The sequence below is a fragment of the Lagenorhynchus albirostris genome, chromosome 5 (genome assembly GCF_949774975.1).
Source record: "Lagenorhynchus albirostris chromosome 5, mLagAlb1.1, whole genome shotgun sequence".
In the NCBI taxonomy this organism is placed as follows: domain Eukaryota; kingdom Metazoa; phylum Chordata; class Mammalia; order Artiodactyla; family Delphinidae; genus Lagenorhynchus; species Lagenorhynchus albirostris.
Window position 1 is genome coordinate 32139739 of NC_083099.1, and position 18797 is coordinate 32158535.

The 18797-nt window shown below is 37.0% G+C and overlaps 1 protein-coding gene across 1 annotated transcript in view; it reads right to left on the bottom strand.

Moving 5' to 3' along the window:
* LOC132520934 (serotransferrin-like) overlaps positions 1-18797 on the bottom strand; it is a 74753-nt gene that overhangs the window by 18679 nt on the left and 37277 nt on the right. The window contains 3 exon segments of the mRNA XM_060149817.1: positions 5726-5862; positions 15214-15296; positions 18119-18196. Coding sequence (XP_060005800.1) covers positions 5726-5862; positions 15214-15296; positions 18119-18196 — 298 coding nt within the window.

Here is an 18797-nt window from a genome sequence, read left to right on the forward strand (position 1 = left end):
TTAGTGTTTCCATTATCTTTGGATAAATATCCAGAAGTGGAATAGCTGGATCCCATGGTAGCTCTATTCTTAATTTTTTGAGGACTATCCATACTGTTTCCCACAATGGCTGCATTTACATTCCCATCAACAGTGCACAAGGGTTCCATTTTCTCCACATCCTTGCCCACACATGTTATTTCTTCTGTTTGACAACAGTCACTCTAACAGGTGTGAGGTAATGTCTAATTGTGGCTTTGATTTGCATTTCCCTAATAGTTAATGATGTTCATCTTCATTAGTGATGAACATCTTCATTATGTGCCCAATGACCATTTGTATATCTTTTCTGGAAAAACATCTATTCAGGTTATCTGCCCATTTTTAAATCAGGTTTTTTGTTGTTGTTGAGTTGTATGGGTTCTTTATATATTTTGGATATTAACCCCTTATCAGATAATATGATTTGACAATATCTTCTCCCAGTCAGTAGGATGTCTTTTCATTTTGTTGATGGTTTCCTTTGCTGCGCAGAGCTTTTTAGTTTGATATAGTACCACCTGTTTATTTTTGTTTTTGTTTGCCTTGCCTGAGGAGACAGATCCAAAAACATATTGCTAAATCCCATGTCAAAGTCCGAACTCCCTGTTTTCTTCTAGGAGTTTTATGGTTTCAGGTCTTCTATTCAAGTCTTTAATACACTTTTCAGTTAATTTTTGTGTATGGTATAATAGTCTACTTTCATTCTTTTGCATGTGGCTGTACAGTTTTCCCAACACCATTTACTGAAGAGACTGTTCTTTCTCCATTGTATGTTCTTTGCGCCTCTGTTGTAAATTAATTGTCCATATGTTTATTTCTGGGCTCTCAATTCTGTTCCATTGACCTGTATGTCTGTTTTTCTGCCAAATACCATGCTGTTTTGATTACTATAGCTTTGTAGTAATATTTTGAAATCAGGGAATGTGATACCTCCAGCTTTGTTCCTTTTTCTCAGAATTGCTTCGGCTATTCATAGTTTTTCATGGTTCCATACAAATGTAAGGAATTGTTGTTCCATTTCTACAAAAAACGTCATTAGGATTTTGACAGGGATTGCTGCAATGAATCTGCAGATTGCTTTAAGTAAAAGAGACATTTTAACAATGTTAATTCTTACAGTGTATGAGCATGAAATATCTTGCCATTTCTTTGTGTCTTCCATTTCTCTCAACAATGTTTTATAGTTTTTACTGTATTGTGGGATCTTAGTTCCCTGACCAGGGATTGAACCTGCACCCTCAGCAGTGAAAGTGTGCAGTCCTAACCACTGGACCACCAGGGAATTCCCGTCCTTGGTTAAATTTATTCCTGGGTATTTTATTGTTTTTGCTGAAATTTTAAATGGGACTGTTTTCTTAATTTCTCTTTCTGCTTGTTTGTTGTTGGTGTACAGAAACACAACAGATTTTTGTATATTGCTTTTGCACCCTGCAACTTTACTGTATTCATTTATTATTTCTAATAGGTTTTTGGTAGAGTCTTTAGCTATGCTGAATGAGAGTGGCAAGAGCGGGCATCCCTGTCTTGTTCCTGATCTTAGAGGGATAGCTTTCAGTTTTTCACAGTTGAGTATGATGTCAGCTGTGGGTTTGACATGCATAGCCTTTATTATGTAGAGGTACATTCTTTCTATGCACATTTTATTGTCTTTATCATAAGTGGAATAGTTTAAGAAGAATGGGTATTAAATCTTCTTTGAACATTTGGTAGAATTTACCAGTGAAGCTGTCTGGTCCTGGACTTTTGGTTTTTTTGGAAGGCTTTTGATTACTGTTTTAATCTCCTTCCTAGTTATCAGTCTATTCAGATTTTCTATTTCTTCAAGATTCAGTCTTGGAAGGTTGTTTGTTAAGAATGTATTTATTTCTTCTAGGCTGTCCAATTTGTTGGTGTAGTTATTCACAGTATTCTCTTATAACCCTTTGTATTTCTGTGGGATCTGTTGTAATTTCTCCTCTTTCGTTTCTGATTTTATTTATATGAGCCTCCTCTTTTTCTTAGTTAGTCTAGATAAAGGTTTGTCAATTTTGTTTATCTTTTCAAAGAACAAGCTCTTAGTTTCATTGATCTTTTCTACTATCTTTTTAGTCTCTATTTCATTTATTTCTGCTGGCTTTTAGTATTTCCTTCCTTCTACTGACTTTGGGCTTAGTTTGTTCTTTTTCTAGTTCCTTTAGGTGTAAGGACTGTGGAGATTTTTCTTGTTTCTTGAGGTAGGCAAGTATTGCTATAAACTTGTACTGCTTTTGATGCATCCTATTGATCTGGTATGACATATTTTCATTTATCTTCAGGGATTTTTATTTCCTCCTTTCCTCCTCATTGACCTAATAGTTGTTCAGTAGCATGTTGTTTAGTCTCCACATATTTGTGATTTGTTCAGCTTTCCTATTGTAGTTGATTTCTAGTTTCAAATCTTTGTGGTAGGAAAAGATGCTTGATATGATTTCAATCTTAAGTTTATTGAAACTTGTTTTGTGTCCCAGCATATGGTCTATCCTTGAGAATGTTCCATGTGCACTTGAGAAGAATGTGTATTCTGCTGCTTTGGGATGGAATGTTTTATTTATATACATGTATATATATACGTATGTATGTATGTATGTATGTGTGTGTGTGTGTATATATTCCACCTGATGTAATACTTCATTTAAGGCCAATGGTTCCTTGTTAACGTTCTGTCTAGATAATCAATTCATTGATGTAAGTGGGATGTTAAACTCCCTACCATTATTGCTGTCAATTTCTTCATTTAGATCTGTTAATAATTCCTTTCATGTTTTAGTGCTCCTATGTTAGATGTTTATATATTCATAAATGTTACATCTTCTTGATGGATTGTCCCCTTTATCATTATATAAGTCCATCTTGTTCTCTTGTTTGGCTTGAAGTCTATTTGATCTGATCTGAGATGGCTAAACCTGCTTTCTTTTGGCTGCCATCTGCTTGGAGTATCATTTTCCATCCCTTCACTTTGAGCCTATGTTTGTCTTTAGAGCTGAGTCTCTGGGAGACAGGACACAGCTGGTCTTGTTTTTTAATACAGCCAGCCACTCTGTGTCTTTTGATTGGTGAATTCAATCCACTTATATTTAGGGTGATTATTGATAAATGAGGACTAGTACTGCCATTTTATCTTTTGTTTTCTCTATATCTTTTGTTTTCTCTATATCTTTTGTTTGCTCTATATCTCCATTGTTTCTGCCTGACATCTTAGTTGGTGGTTTACTAGTTTCCTCCTAGTTTCATGTCTCTGCTCTAGACTTACATCTTGTGGTTACCATCAGGTTTGTAAAAGACATCTCATAGATAAAACAGTCCTTTTTCCGCTGATAGGATCTTATCTTCATTTGCCATTATATGGGTTCTGTTCTTTTCCTCTTCCCCTTTTACATTTTTGTCATCTCAAATTATCCCTTTTTATATTGTGAGTTCATTACCAAACTGCAATAGCTATAATTATTTTTACTGCTTTTTCCCCTTTAACCTTTATAATTAACAACCTATTCTGATGTAAAGTTGCAATTTTCTGATTCTATTTATCACCTTACACAAAGTTTTGCGTACTTTTGCCTCTTTGTTTCAGGTAGGAGAGCTCCTTCCAACATTTCTTGTAAGGCAGGTCTACTGGTAATGAACTCCCTCAGCTTTTGTCTGGGGAAGTCTTTATTTCTACTTTGTATCTCAAGGATAAGTTTGTTCGAAGGATTCTTGGCAGAGGTTTTGTCTTATAATATTTTGAGCAGGCTATCCCATCCTCTCCTGGCCTATACAGTTTCTGCTGAGAAATCTGCTGATAGCTTAATAGGGGTTCCTTTGTAGGCTACTGTCTTTTTTCCTCCGGATGCCTTTAAAATTCTTTATCATTGAATTTTGACAATTTTAACATAATGTGTCCTGGAGAACACCTTTTAGCATTGAGATAATTAAATGTCCTCTTAGCTTTATGGACTTGTATATCCAGTTCCTTCCCCGGCTTTGTGAAATTCTCAGCTATTATTTCTTTAAATAAACTCTCTGCTCTCTTCTCCCTCTCTTCTTCCTCTGGGATAACCATTATCTTTATGAAGGATAATGAAGTTGGATAGTTCTCATAAAATTTTATTTTTAAAAAAATCTTAGTTCTCTTGCCACTCCTACTTGAATCATTTCTAGATCTTTATATTCAAGCTCACTAATTCTCTCTTCCATATGGACTGCTCTATTTCCAGTGCTTTCTAATGCATTCTTCATCTCATTTATTGACATCTTCAGCTCCAGAACTTCTGTTTGGTTCTCTTTTAGACTTTTAATATCTTTGGTAAAGTATTTCTTCTGTTCATTAATTTTATTCCTGAGCTCACTGAACTGCCCTCCTGAGTTCTCTTGTAGCTTGGTTAGTTTCTTCATAACAGCTATTTTGAATTCTCTATCAGTTAGATTACAATCTTCCATGACTTAAGTTTGGCTGCTGGAGAACTGTCACTTTCTTTTCGTTACACTGTATACTGTGGTTTTACATGGTACTTGACAAACTGTTCCTCTGCCAGTGCATTTGAAGTAGCAAATACCTTTCTTATGTAGGTAAAGCTTTTTTTTTCTCCTTGATTCTTACAGTTCAACAAGTTGGAAAATAGAGGCCTTTCTTTTCTTTTTCTTGCTATAGCACAGGTTTTTGGCTTTTCTTACCTGAGCTGCCTCTGACTATATTTGAGAATTGGCACTTTCCACCCTCTACTACCTCTGCCAGATGTGTCACTGGTACCCTCACTGTCACTGCTTGAGCAGTGGGGGGCGGTGTGGGGAAAAGTGAAGGAGACAGAGTCACGGACACCTTCGCCACATCTGGGGTTGTCGGGTTTGCATGCAGCACTGCCATGAGCCAGGGGATTGGGGTCACAGGCCCCACCACCACTGCTGCTGCGGGTCCCTGTGGCCAAAGGAGCTACTGCAGCCAGGAGGCTGGAGCCATGTGTGCTGTCTTCCCTGTTGCTATAGGGTTCTCTGGGGCTTCAGGCTCAGCCACTGTAGCCAGAGGCTAAGATTGTAGACATTCCTCCACTGTTCCCCCAGTTCTACCTCCTCCATGTGTTCCAGTCCACCCACCTTCAGAAGTAGACTTGTGGATCTCTCCAGCATTCTAGTGTGTTGGGCAGAGGAAACTTTGTTGAGTTTTGGATGTTTTACTAGTTGTAGAATGAAGGGGAGAGACAAAGAAGGTGTCTCACACCTCATGATGCTGACATCACTCCTAATCCAATTTTAAAGGTAATAAAACTGAAGCCTAGTTTTACTGGCTGAGACTAAAATGTTTTTCATTCTTACAAGGTTGCAAACTCTCCTTGATGAAATGTGCTAGATGGCAAACTTGTTTAAAAGGAGAGACTCCATCCTGTCCTTCCTCAACTGTGTATCTGATACGACATATTGTCGATCTGATGAACTTAACTTGGTAAATTGAAATGATTTACGATTAAAAATAAAACACTGAATCAAAGAATAAATGATAACAATCACTCCTTTGTCACTCCTTAGAACAGCCTGGTAAGGGAGACTAATGAAAATGCTGGAGTATAAATAAATTTTAAGATTTAAAATCCTTAATTTATAGTTCATTAGCAATCATCTCTCATCCTCAGTAATAACAATTGTAGATAAGTGTATTAATTCTTAGTAGCAATCCCAGAAAAATCTCAGCTATTATTACCAGAAAACATGATAGTACCTTGCTTATTGCAAGCGATTAAGAATGACGGTGTGTTCTTCAGACCAATACTGTCAAGGAGGACTTGATACAGAAACTCTGCCACATCTTTCACCTCTCGCTGGAAGGCTGCACTATCCACAACAAACACAATAGCCCTGGAGGGGGAAAAAAAGAAAAACTGCCATGTGAGCACGCAATAGTGCAGCATTATATTGAAAAATGATACCCTTAATTTTGCCCAATTCAATCCTAATGATTAAAACAAAACAAACTCACATACAGGTGTCTGCACAAGTAATGATACAACACAAATACTTAACAAAGGACTACTTAGTGCTACTATGTATCAATGACTGTATCTAAAAAGACAACAGAAAATGATGCCTCCCCTCAAGTCCAGCAAATTGTCATATACAAAACCATGTGATAAAACACTAGGACAGACCTTGTACCTGCTATAATAGAAACAAAGAGGAAGATAATTTACATGAAACCAGGTCAGGAACACTTAAAGGAGGATGTAATAGCTGAGTGAATTTTAGCCAGACAAAATACTACTGTGGCAAAGACTGTCTGGAAAGTAGTATGTGCAGGGCACAAAGTGGTGGAACAACATGCTTTGGAGAACTCAAGGTAAGCTAATACACAGGTAGGTGGGGAAATGAAAGAAAACCAGGTCAGACGGCAAAGGGGTGCAACACACTGACCTAAAGAGTTTATGTTTTCTGTCTTACAAAGAATATTAGTGCCTAAATGACAAATACAACTAAGAGGATAATCAAACTAGAAGCAGAGTGACCAGGTAGGGCCCAACCTAAGGCAGCAACAGTGAGAATCCTCATGTGCCAGAAATAAAGAGATAGCTAAGCTAAAGCAAAGCAGTCCAGGAAAATAGCAGATAATAGGCTTTAGGAACAACGGTTTGAAAGCCCAGGAGATGTGCAACAGCCAACATAGAGTTGGAAAGCTGGAACTGAACACTCTGTGCAAAGCCTAGTACTTAAAAGCAGTCTAACAGACAACAGTGTGGGAAAATAATCCAAGAAGAATTGAATCACCAGGCCTCCTGTGCCACACACAGAAACAGGGTATGAACTTACACTATCTCATGGTGTAAGATCCCCAAGCAGGAAGATATATAAAAATTGGGCCAGACTCAATGAACTCCTATGGCCCCCAACAGAAGGAAATATGAACCCCTTCTGGAGAGAGGCTTTCATAACCTAAAGCAATTTAAAAAAACAAAACAAAACAGCAACCACAACATCAACAGCAAAATCTAACCCCCTTGAACAGGGTATCTGGATCAAAATTACAAAGCACAGTAAATAAACCATTATGAGGGAGAACCACAAAGGCAGATTAATCAGTACTCAAAACTAAAAATAATAAAGCAATCAGTAAAATATTTTAAATTATTTAAAAGAATACTAGACACCATAATAAAAGAATAAAGATAGTACTAAAAAAAAAAGGCTGATTTTGAAAGATATGTTTTTACAAGTAAAGAACAAAATTAGTAACAACCCAATGGAAAAGTTAAGCAGAGAATACTACAGCTGAAAAGGATATAATAAACCACAAAATAAAGACAAAAATATCAACTATACGTAAGGTAAAAAGACTTGGAAGATACGACAGAGAAGAGACAAGAAGAGCAGAAATGATAAGGTTCAATGATGTTAATAAGAGTTCCAGGAGGTGAAAGTGAGAATTTGGAAATAGAACTACCTAAAAAGATATTGTTGAGCATTTTCCAGAACTGAAGATACAAATCTTTCAACTGAAATAGCACACTTGAATCCCAACCATGATAAAGCTAAATCACCCCTAAACAGAAGGATAATCTACCCCTGAATACAGGATTAAAAAAACATAAGATTCTGTATCATGAAATGACAATTAGATTGAGCACTGCTTTCCCATCTACAACAACAGATATCTGAAGTCAGGAGTAATGCCTTCAATATGAAAACAGAAATAACTGCCACCCAGGATTTTATACTCGGCTAAAATAGTTATTCAAAAATGAAGGCCAATGAAAAAAGTTTCAAATGAACAAAAGATGAGAAACTTTTATCTCTTATTCACCATTTCTGGAAACATATCCAAAAGATATACGTGAAAGAAAACTGAATCAAAAGGAAAGAGTAAGAGGCAAGAAGCGATAGAGAAAAAAGAAATCCATAAACATCCTGGTAATTCTAGGTGATCACTGAATGATGGAGAAAAATATTAGTAACTGTTGGGTGTTAAAAAAGAAGAAAGAGACATAAAATGAAAGGAAGATGTGAGGAAGATCAAAGTAAGGTATTTTAAGTTCCAGTGAAAGAAAACCAATATTATTGATTTTAAACTTAAGTAATCAAAGTTTAAAAAAAAAAAGTAGAGGGTAACAATGAAAAATGAAAAAATAGCATACTTTCAAACCAGCAGAGGGGGAAAAATGATATTAGGGAAACTTGATTAACCAAAAAAGGTAGGATTAAAAAACTAGAAGCCTCAGATCAATATACTATAAGTTGACCCTTGAACAATGTGGGGATTAGAGGCCTGACCCTCCAGTCAAAAATCTGCATGTAACTTCATTGTCAGCCCTCTGTATCTGAGGTTTGGCATTGCCGGATTCAACCAACCACAGATTGTGCAGTACATATTAAGTGAAAAAATTCCTCCTATAAGCGGACCCACACAGTTCAAATCCATGCTGTTCAAAGGTCCACTGTAGTAAATGTCTTTTGAATTTGCATTTATTGTGATTATGATTTGAGTTCATTTGTATCTTACATACTTTGAACGTTTTAGCTACCCAAAATACTTGGATCAAAGAGTAATTACACTGTGAACTGTAAAAAATTTATAATTGAAAATGGAAAAAAAATTTTAATTAGAAATTAAAACCCAATTATAGCAAAATTTGCCAGTTCTAGATTTGTATCAATTGTTTGAGGAATAAAAAAAAAAAAATCACACAACTCCCAGTTTCCAGTCCAGCATGAAAGAAGCTGGAAGTCACCACTGCATTCTAACAAGTAAAAAGCTAACCAGACTGAAAACTCAACAGCACTTAGATTCATCAGAGAAGTGAGGTTATACAGCAAATCACTCCCCGCCAAATTGGAGAGAACAACACATATATACAGAAAAATACAACTTACTGAGGAATCAGTTGAGAATCAAGTATGAAGCTCACAGTCCAGAGACACACAGGTTCACTAAGACTGAGACCTAATCACAGGACACTTCCCTTCCCCTCACACTTCACCACGTTACTAAGGGCAGTTCTTACCCAGTATATTGTGTCTGGCTATCAAGAAAAAATTACAAGACATACTAAAAAGTAAAAAAGAGTTTGAAGAGAAGGGGCAAGCAACAGAACTAGACTCAGATATGGAAGAGATGTTGGAATGATTAGACCAAGAATGTAAAACAACTGTGACTGTGGTGCTAAGGGCTCTAAAAGATAAAGTAGACAACATGCAAAAACAGATGGGCAATGTAAGGAGAGAGATGGAAGTTCTAAGAAATAACTAAAAAGAAAGTTACAGATCAAAAATAACCTAACAGAAATGGAGAAAGCCTTTGATGGAATTATTAGTAGACTAGACATGACTGAAGGAAAGTATCTCTGGCTTGAGATATCTCAATAGAAGCCTCCAAAACTGAAAAGCAAAGAGAACAAAGACTTAAAAAAACATAACAATATCTGAGAACTGCAGGACAACTACAAAAGGTGTAACGTATATGTAATGGGAATTCCAGACGGAGAGGAAAGAGAGGAAAGAACAGAAGAAACATTTAAACAATAATGACCAAAAATTTCCCCAAATTAATGTCAGACACCAAAGCACAGATTCACAGAAACCACAAGAAGCTCAGAAAACACCAAGCAGGATTAATGCTAGAAGAACTATACCTAGCCATTATCATTTTTAAACTACAGAAAATCAAAGATAAAGAAAAAAATCCCACAATAAGCCAGAAGGAAAAAGACCTTACTTATAGAGGAGCAATGTAAGAATTATATCCAACTTCTCAGACATCATGCACGCAAGAAGAGAGTCAAGTGAAATATTTAAGGTGTTGAGAGAAGAATCCCCAAAACCTAGAATTCTATACCGTGTGGAGTTTACAGCACTGAATGCATTTATTAGAAAAGAAGAAAGACCTAAAATCAATCATCTAAGCTTCCACCTTAGGAAGCTAGAAAAATCAGAGTAATTTAAATCTACAGTAAACGCAAGAAATAATGAAAGAGCAGAAATCAACGAAATAGAAAATAGGAAATCAATGGAGAACATCAACAAAACCAAAAACTGGTTCTATGAAAAGACCAATAAAATTTATAAACTTCTAGCCAGTCTAACTAAGAAAAAGAGAAGACACAAATTACAAATATCAGAAATGAAAGGGGATATCACTACAGATTCATGGACATTAAAAGGACAATCAAGGGATACTATAAATAACTCTATGCCCCAAAATGTAATAACCTAGATGAAATGGTCCAACTCCTTGAAAGACGCAATCTGCCAAAACTAACATAAGAAACGGACAATCTGAATAGCCCTGTATCTATTAAAGAAACTGAATCAATAATTAAACCTTCCAAAACTGAGAGCACTAAGCACAGGTGGGATCACTGGTGAATTCTATCAAATGTTTAAGGACATTTATACAATGTTATATGCCACAAATATTCAATTTAAAAAAATTTAAGGAAGAAAATATACAAGTTCTCTATAATTTCTTTCAAAAAATAGAAACAGAGGGAATATTTTCTTACTCATTCTATGAGGCCAGCATTGCTTTAAACACAAACCAAGACATTACAAGAAAACTACAGATAAATATCTCATGAACACAGATGTAAAAATCCTCATGAAAATATTGGCAAATCAAATCCAACAATGTATGAGAAGAATTATACACCACGATTGGTTCTGGACCCAATTCCAATGTGGGGGATGTGGGTTCCCCCACCACCAAGCAATGCTCCTGACACCAGCTGGGTGCCCTACAATTCAACTCAATTCTGATGCTATCTACTTGGAGGTAACATCAGATCTCGCAGGTTAAGGGCTCAGTGCCACAAGACTGCCCTCCACTTCAGATGCCAATTACAAGCCCAGATTGTTACCTGTGCTTCCGACCAACAGGCTACAGACTCGAAGGTCTCACAACTCCTTCCTTTGGTTTGATTAATTTGGTAGCAGGGACCTCAGACACCAGTCAGAAGTCCAGGTTGTTAACTGTACTTCTGACTGCCTGGCTATAAATCAGAGGTTCCCATGACCCCTCCTTCTTGGATTCAATTAATTTGTGAGAGCAGCTCAACTCAGGAAACTCATTTAACTCACTAAATTATCAGTTTATTGCAAAAGATATTAAAGGATATGAATCAGCAGCCAGATGAAGGGATACATATGGTGAGATCCTGAACAAAGGAGCCTCTGTCCCCACGGAGTTTGGGCCCTGCAGGGTGGCATGTGGAAGCATTCTGGTTCCCCAACCTAGAAGCCCTATGAACCTCATCCTTTTGGGGTTTTATGGAGGCATAATTATATAGGCGTGATTGACTGAACAACTGACCGCTGGTGATTGATTCAACCTCCAGCCTCTCTCCTCTCCCTTCCCTGGATGGGAATGAAAAGTTCCAACTCTCTAATCATATGGTTGGTTCTTCCGGCACCCAGCCCCCATCCTTAGGTGCTTTCCAAAACTCACCCCAAAAACATAACAAAAGACACATTTATCACTCTCATCACTTAGGAAATCCTAAGGGTTTTATGAGCTCGGTGCCAGAAACAGGGATGAAGACCAAATATGCATTTCTCATTATAAATCACAAAATCACAACCACCAAGTGGTATGAAAGGCTGGTTCAACGTTCAATCATCAATTAACACAATCATTTCATTGATATATAAACTAAAAAAGAAAAATCATACAATCGTATCAACAGATCCAAAAAAGCATTTGACAAAATCAAACAACCATTCATGATAAAACCTCCTAGTAAACTAAGAATAGAGGGGAACTTCAACTTGATAAAGAATATCTACAAAAATCAAATGGTTAACATCATACTTAATGGTGAAAAAAATCAAAGATTTCCTGCTAAGACCAGGAACACAGCAAGGATGTCCCATCTCACCATTGCTTTTGCAACATCGTACTGTAATTTCAAGCTAATGCATTAGGACAACAACAGGAAATAAAAGATATAGATTAGGAAGGAAGAAATAAAAATGTCTGTATTCGCACATGAAATGACTGTAGATGATTTGAAAAAATCAACCAAAAAGCTCAGGAACTAATAAGCAATTATAGCAGAGTTGCAGGATACAAGGTTGATACACAAGTGAATTGCTTACCCAAATATCAGGAATGAACAAATGGAATTTGATATTAAAAACACAATACCATTTACATTAGCATCCCACAATATGAAACTTAGGTACAAATCATATGAGATCTATATGAGGAAAACTATGAAACTCTGATCAACAAAACTGAAGTAGAACTAGAAAAATGGAGAGATATTCCACGTTCATGGATAGGAAGACTAAATAGAGTCAAGATGTCAGTTCCTCCCAACTTGATTTATAGACTCAATGCAATCCCAATAAAAATCTTGGCAACTTATTTGTGGATACTGACAAACTGATTCTGAAGTTTATACAGAGAGGCAAAAGACCCAGAACAGTCAACACAATACTGAAGCAGAATAAAGTTGGAGAACTGATGTTACCAACTTACTATGAAACTATAGTAACAAAGACAGCACGGTATTGGTGAGAGAATAGATCAATAGAACAGAGTCCGGAAAGAGACCTTCATATATACAGTCGAGTGATCTCTGATGGAGGAGCAAAGGCAACAAATGAAGCAAAGATAGTCTTTTCAACAAATAGTGCTGGAACAGCTAGACATCCACACGCAAAAAAATGAATCTAGATATACAGAACTTACACCTTCCACAAAAATTTACTTAAAATGGATCATACAGGGGCTTCCCTGGTGGCGCAGTGGTTGAGAGTCCGCCTGCCGATGCAGGGGACACGGGTTTGTGCCCCGGTCCAGGAAGATCCCACATGCCGCGGAGCAGCTGCGCCCGTGAGCCATGGCCGCTGAGCCTGCGCGTCCGGAGCCTGTTGCCCCGCAACGGGAGAGGCCACAACAATGAGAGGCCCGAGTACCGCAAAAAAAAAAAAAAGGATCACACACCTAAACGTAAACCAAAACTACAAAACTCCTAGGAGATAACACTGGAGGAAACCTAGATGATCTTGGGTTTGACAATGACTTTTTATATACATAATCCATGGTAAACTGGACTTCAGTAAAGATAAAAATTTCTGCTCTACAAAAATCAACATCAAGAGAATGAGAAAACAAGCCACAGACTGGGAGAAAATATCTGCAAAAGATATATCTGATAAGGACCATTACCCAAAATATATAAAAGAACTCTTGAAACTCAACAGTAAGAAAACAAACAACTTAATTAAAAAATGGGTCAAAGATCTTTACAGACACCTCACCAAACAAGATTTAAATAACTTATAAATAACAAATATAAAAAGATGCTCCACATCATATGTCATCAGGGAAATGCAAATTAAAACAACAATTAGATACCACTACATACCCATTAGAATGGCAAAACCCAGAACACTGACAACACTAAATGCTGGTCAGGATGTAGAGTGACTGGAACTCTTTCATCGCTGGTGGGAATGCAAAATGGTACAGCCACTTTGGAAGAGAGTTTGGCAATTTCTCACAAAACTAAACATACTCTTACTATATGATTCTGCTATTGTGCTCCTTGATATTTACCCCAAAACTTATGTGTACACAAATACCAGCTTAATTCAGAACTGCCAAAATTTGGAGGCAACCGAGATGTCCTTCAACAGGTAAATGGATAAATAAACTGTGGTACATCTAGACAATAGCATATTATTCAGCACTACAAAGAAATAAGCTACCAAACAGTGAAAACACATGGAAGAAACTTAAATGCATATTACTAAGTGAAAGAAGCCAACATGAAAAGGCTACATACTGTGTGTTTCCAACTATATGAAATTGTGAAAAAGGCAAAACTATGGAGACAATAAAAAGATGAGTGGTTGTGAGGGGTTAGGGGAGAGAAAGATGAACTGGCAGCGCAGAGAATTTTTAGGGCAGTGAAACTACTCTCTAAGATACTATAGTGGTGACTACATATCATTGTACATTTCTTCAGATTCCTAGAATGTACACCACCAAGAGTGAATCTTAATGTAACATACAGACTGAGCGATTATTATGTGTCAACTTAGGTACATCAGTTGCAACAAATGAACCACTGGGGTGAAGGATGCTGATAATAGGGGAGGTTAGACATGTGTAGGGGTAGGGTTATATGGGAAATCTCTGTACCTTCTATTCAATTTTGCTGTGAACCTAAAACTCTCTAAAAATAGTCTTTTTTTTTTTTTTGCAGTACGCGGGCCTCTCACTGTTGTGGCCTCTCCCGTTGTGGAGCACAGGCTCTGGACGCGCAGGCTCAGCAGCCATGGCTCACGGGCCTAGCCGCTCCACAGCACGTGGGATCTTCCTGGACCGGGGCACAAACCCATGTCCCCTGCATCGGCAGGCGGAATCTCAACCACTGCACCACCAGGGAAGCCAATTTTTTTTTTTTTTTCAAATCAAGCAACAGTCTCAACTATGACAGATTGCTCATCACCACCACCTTGTGGGCCAAGAAGCAACAACAAAATACAAAACAAGATACCTTCAAAAATAAGGAAAGAAACAACTATCTCATTCCATCAACCCAGATTCCATCAATTAAAACACATATTATTTCAGGTTCAACTAAGAAAGAAAATACTGCCAATTAAACTATGACACCATTAACTATAAGTGGCATTCCAATTTCATAGATGTTAAAATGTGTCTTAAAATAAATGAAATGTGGTATTTTGATTTTCCTCAAGCTCCTACCAGTGTTAGAGACTACACAAGAATAAAGCATCTTAAGCTGAAGCACAAGAAATTTAGGAAATAAGAGTCAGTAATACTAGGACAATACTAAAAGAAATATGAAAATATTCTTCTGTACTTTTCAGGCGTCAATTTTAGATAATTTATGGATAGAAATAAATAATGTTGTATTTTAATATCTTCTTAGATGCCACCTAGCTTTAAAATCCTTTTTTCAGATTTTAATAGTTCTACACATTACTAAATTTGTCCTCAGAGTAAATGAAAAATTTACTGACATCATAATAAGGGTAAACACTTTCTGAACACTCTGAGAAATATTTTCAAATATTATCTCATATAATCCAAGTGAAGGTGGACTTGCAACCCAGAAATGCTGACCCCAGGGTCCATGCTCTTTCCACTCCAGGACACCAGGATGCTTCCAGAATACCATGAGAGCAAACAACATAGCTGGCCTTGATATACAGATTTCAGACAAGCCCTTCCCACTTCCTACTTACCTGGCTGAAGCCTTAAACCGCTCTAAGAACTGAAGTCTCAAGCTCTCATGGCCAGGAAGGTCAATCAAGGTCAGGCTAGTGCCCTAAGGATGCCAGCAATATTATTAATGTTTCAGTCTGGATTCACATTTACAACATAAATCTTTCATATCAGATCGCAGGTATCAGAATGGTACCCAATTAATGAATCAGAAAAGGTCACTGTAACTGATTAATGAATCAAACAAATGTTCACAGAGCATCCTCTATTTATAAATCATGGAGTGAAGGCTCTGGAGATTTAACAATGGACAAAAACATGGTCCTGCCCTAACAGAGTTTATAATATAATCAGAAAGGTCAACACAATGTAAAATTACATGTAAATGTAAAATTACAACTTTGATCAATGTTCTGAGGGTACGTGAGAAACCTGACCCTGTATGGGGAAGTCAGGAAAGTCCACCTGAGGCTGGGAAAAATACCAGTATGAATAAAAGCAAAAACATGTGAAAAACAGTAATAAATATTCACAAACTAAATAATATAAGAACCTACATTTTATCATATAACATGTTACGACTGCAGGGATCCCCAACCTTTATAAAAACAAAACATTCTTTTATATTTCTACTGCAATCTAATTTTAAAATATATGTCCGCTAGACACACCATTTATTTGTTCCAACTCTGTCAATATTTTTTGTCAATTCTTGATCCAGGTGACAATCACTGAACAGGGCGGGGTTGTGCCACTACGGAGCAGACTGATTAAGTGCCCACTTACATGCTATTCATGCCAGGCCTTCATTCTTGAGCTCAGGTTCAATGCAGATGTGGCAATGCTCAATCCTAAGACTCTCGGGTATAGCCCCGGTACATTTATCAGACCCACGGATCATTTCTCATACTTTCTGCCTTCTCCACAGCCAGCCTCAACCACTATTCAGCAGGAGGAAGTCAGCATTATGCACAGATTTGACATAATTACAGCTGGATACACTGTGATCTGTCACTTAGTCTGTTTAATCTTTTATAGGTAATACACGAAGTATATTAGCCTTTTTTCTATTTTTTATACTGGTAGTGTAGGGACCTCAGGTTGGGACCCCCATCACATTTCATAATCAGCACCACAACACATACTATAAACAATCCATAAGGTACAGTACTAAATACATTACTATTTTGAGAGACTAAATCTAAAACATAAAGAGGGTGGGAAAAGAAGTAAAAAAGGGAGGGATGTTTTACATATTCAATAGAAACATGCAAGTCTTATTTGTGATGTTAAGTTTTCTGATAGCTATATTAAAAAAGTAAAAAGAAACAGGTAAAATTTTAAAAATATGTATTACATAACCCAGTATATCTAAATTAGCTTTATAACATATAAAAAAATTCAAGAAATTGATATTTATTCTTTTTTTCATCCCAAGTCTTCAAGATCTAATGTATATTTTATACTTATAGCAGCCCTCAATTTGGACTGGTCATATTTCAGGTGCTCAACAGTTACACACGATCAGTGGCTACTCTGTTGGAAAGTACAGGTCTAAAGCATACCCTGGAATACCCCACTTAAAATATCTAGTACAAGTGCCCCAAGAATTAAAGATCTCCCAAATCTGAAATTTCAAAATCTGAATCCTTGGGAGTTTAAAAAGGTCTGAGTCAGAAACAGTGGCATTATTGAAAAAAGAAAAAAAATACCTCTAAGACATTTAAAAGGATGTCTCTTTATCTTTGCTTACAATGTTTAATACTGGAGGTACCAGAAAAGGGCAGGGCGGGGGTGGGGAGGACCCAAGGAGAGGGAGAAAAAGTCTCTAAAATCACCATTCTAATTCATCCATCTATACATCTAATGCCTCCAATCAGTCATCCACCCACCTTCCTTCCACTCACTCACTAAATACCTATTAAGCATTATAATTGGCTTGGCAGTCACTATCTACATTCTGGGGCCATACAGGTACATAAAAAGTCCTTCTCACGATTCCTTATTGGTGTTTTTTAAATATACTCATGTATACTCCATAAGATATCCACTGTAACACTGTTTGTAAAAGCAAGATTGTAACAACCAAAAAACTAAATGTCTGTTAATAGGGCTCTTATTAAATAAAAACTCAACATTAGTTGACAGGAGTAAAAGCTTTCTGATTATACTGTCTTCACATTCAACTGTGATCATGTACTACTTTTCCATGTGTACCTGTACGATTTTTCTGTCATGTCTCAAAAGTAAAGGCTTTAAGAAAGGAAAAAAAAAATTGTATGGTATAGCCACGTAATGGAATACTATGCAGGTCATAAAACAACCTGGTAGTACTATGTATGCAAATGAGGAAGAAAAAATGAAAACAAATCCAAGCTGTATCAGTTATATTGTTAAATTAAAAACAAAAACAAACGGGAGGGGGTAGAACACAGTGTTAAAAAAGAAAAAAGTAAAGATATACAGATATGTTTGTATAGCATAGACCATCTGGAAGACTATACAGGAAAATGGTAAGTTACTACCTCCAAAGAGAAGACTTGTAAGAAGGGATAGGAAAGGCAAAATTACTTTTCACCAAATATCCTTTCTAACCTTTTGAATTTTTGTCCCATATACATGTACTAAAGAAAAAGGCTTAATGCTCACTCTTAAGAACTCATGGTAAAGTTGGAATTAAGACATAGAAACAAAAATTAATAAATAATCAGTGTGCATAAGGTACAACAAAGCAGGGGAGGGCATGATTAAGTCCACTGCTTGGATGGTCAAAAGAAGAATTTGTCACATGCACAATATTTATCCATAAAAATAAGCTATGAACGTACCTATGCCCTCAGACTAATTTATCCCAGAAATGTCTTTTCCTGACACACCGAAGTAAAGTAAAACTGTCAGACTCCCCACATTCTAGGAACCTCTTACCCTGTTATTGTTGACTCTGTAGGCAGCAGAGCTGTCAGTGATGGAAGTCTGAGTGTCTCTGTAAAGGCCTGTTAACAACTGTAAAACAAAACACAACACAACATGGGGGAGATCAGAGTAAACATATAAATAGCAAACCTAAAGAAAGTAACTTTGCTCTAACTCTCCTAGGTGTAAGGTCAAATAAACGAATGTTACTTGCAATAGCTGAAAAGGGCCATATTAGTTTTTTTTTTTCTTTCTTCCTTTGCTTGTACAAAAATCTTATTAATTGCAAACTTCATTCCCCTCTCCTTAACGAGAGGAGGGGGATAACTATTATTTTTAAACTATTATTTTCAAATAATAGTTTCAAACGGTTAGTGGCCAAATTTACTGACCTTCCATCAACATTTACAATCATCAAAGTGGAAGGGAAATAATTTATACTCTCAAAAAGAAGAGTAATCAGAAGAAAACCTCCGCTACTCTCTGTAGCAAAAACCAAACATTTAAAAATACTACATAGGGCTTTCCTGGTGGTGCAGTGGTTGAGAGTCCGCCTGTCGATGCAGGGGACACGAGTTCGTGCCCCAGTCCGGGAAGATTCCACATGCCGCGGAGCGGCTGGGCCCGTGAGCCATGGCTGCTGAGCCTGCGCGTCCAGAGCCTGTGCTCCGCAACAGTGAGAAGCCCGCGT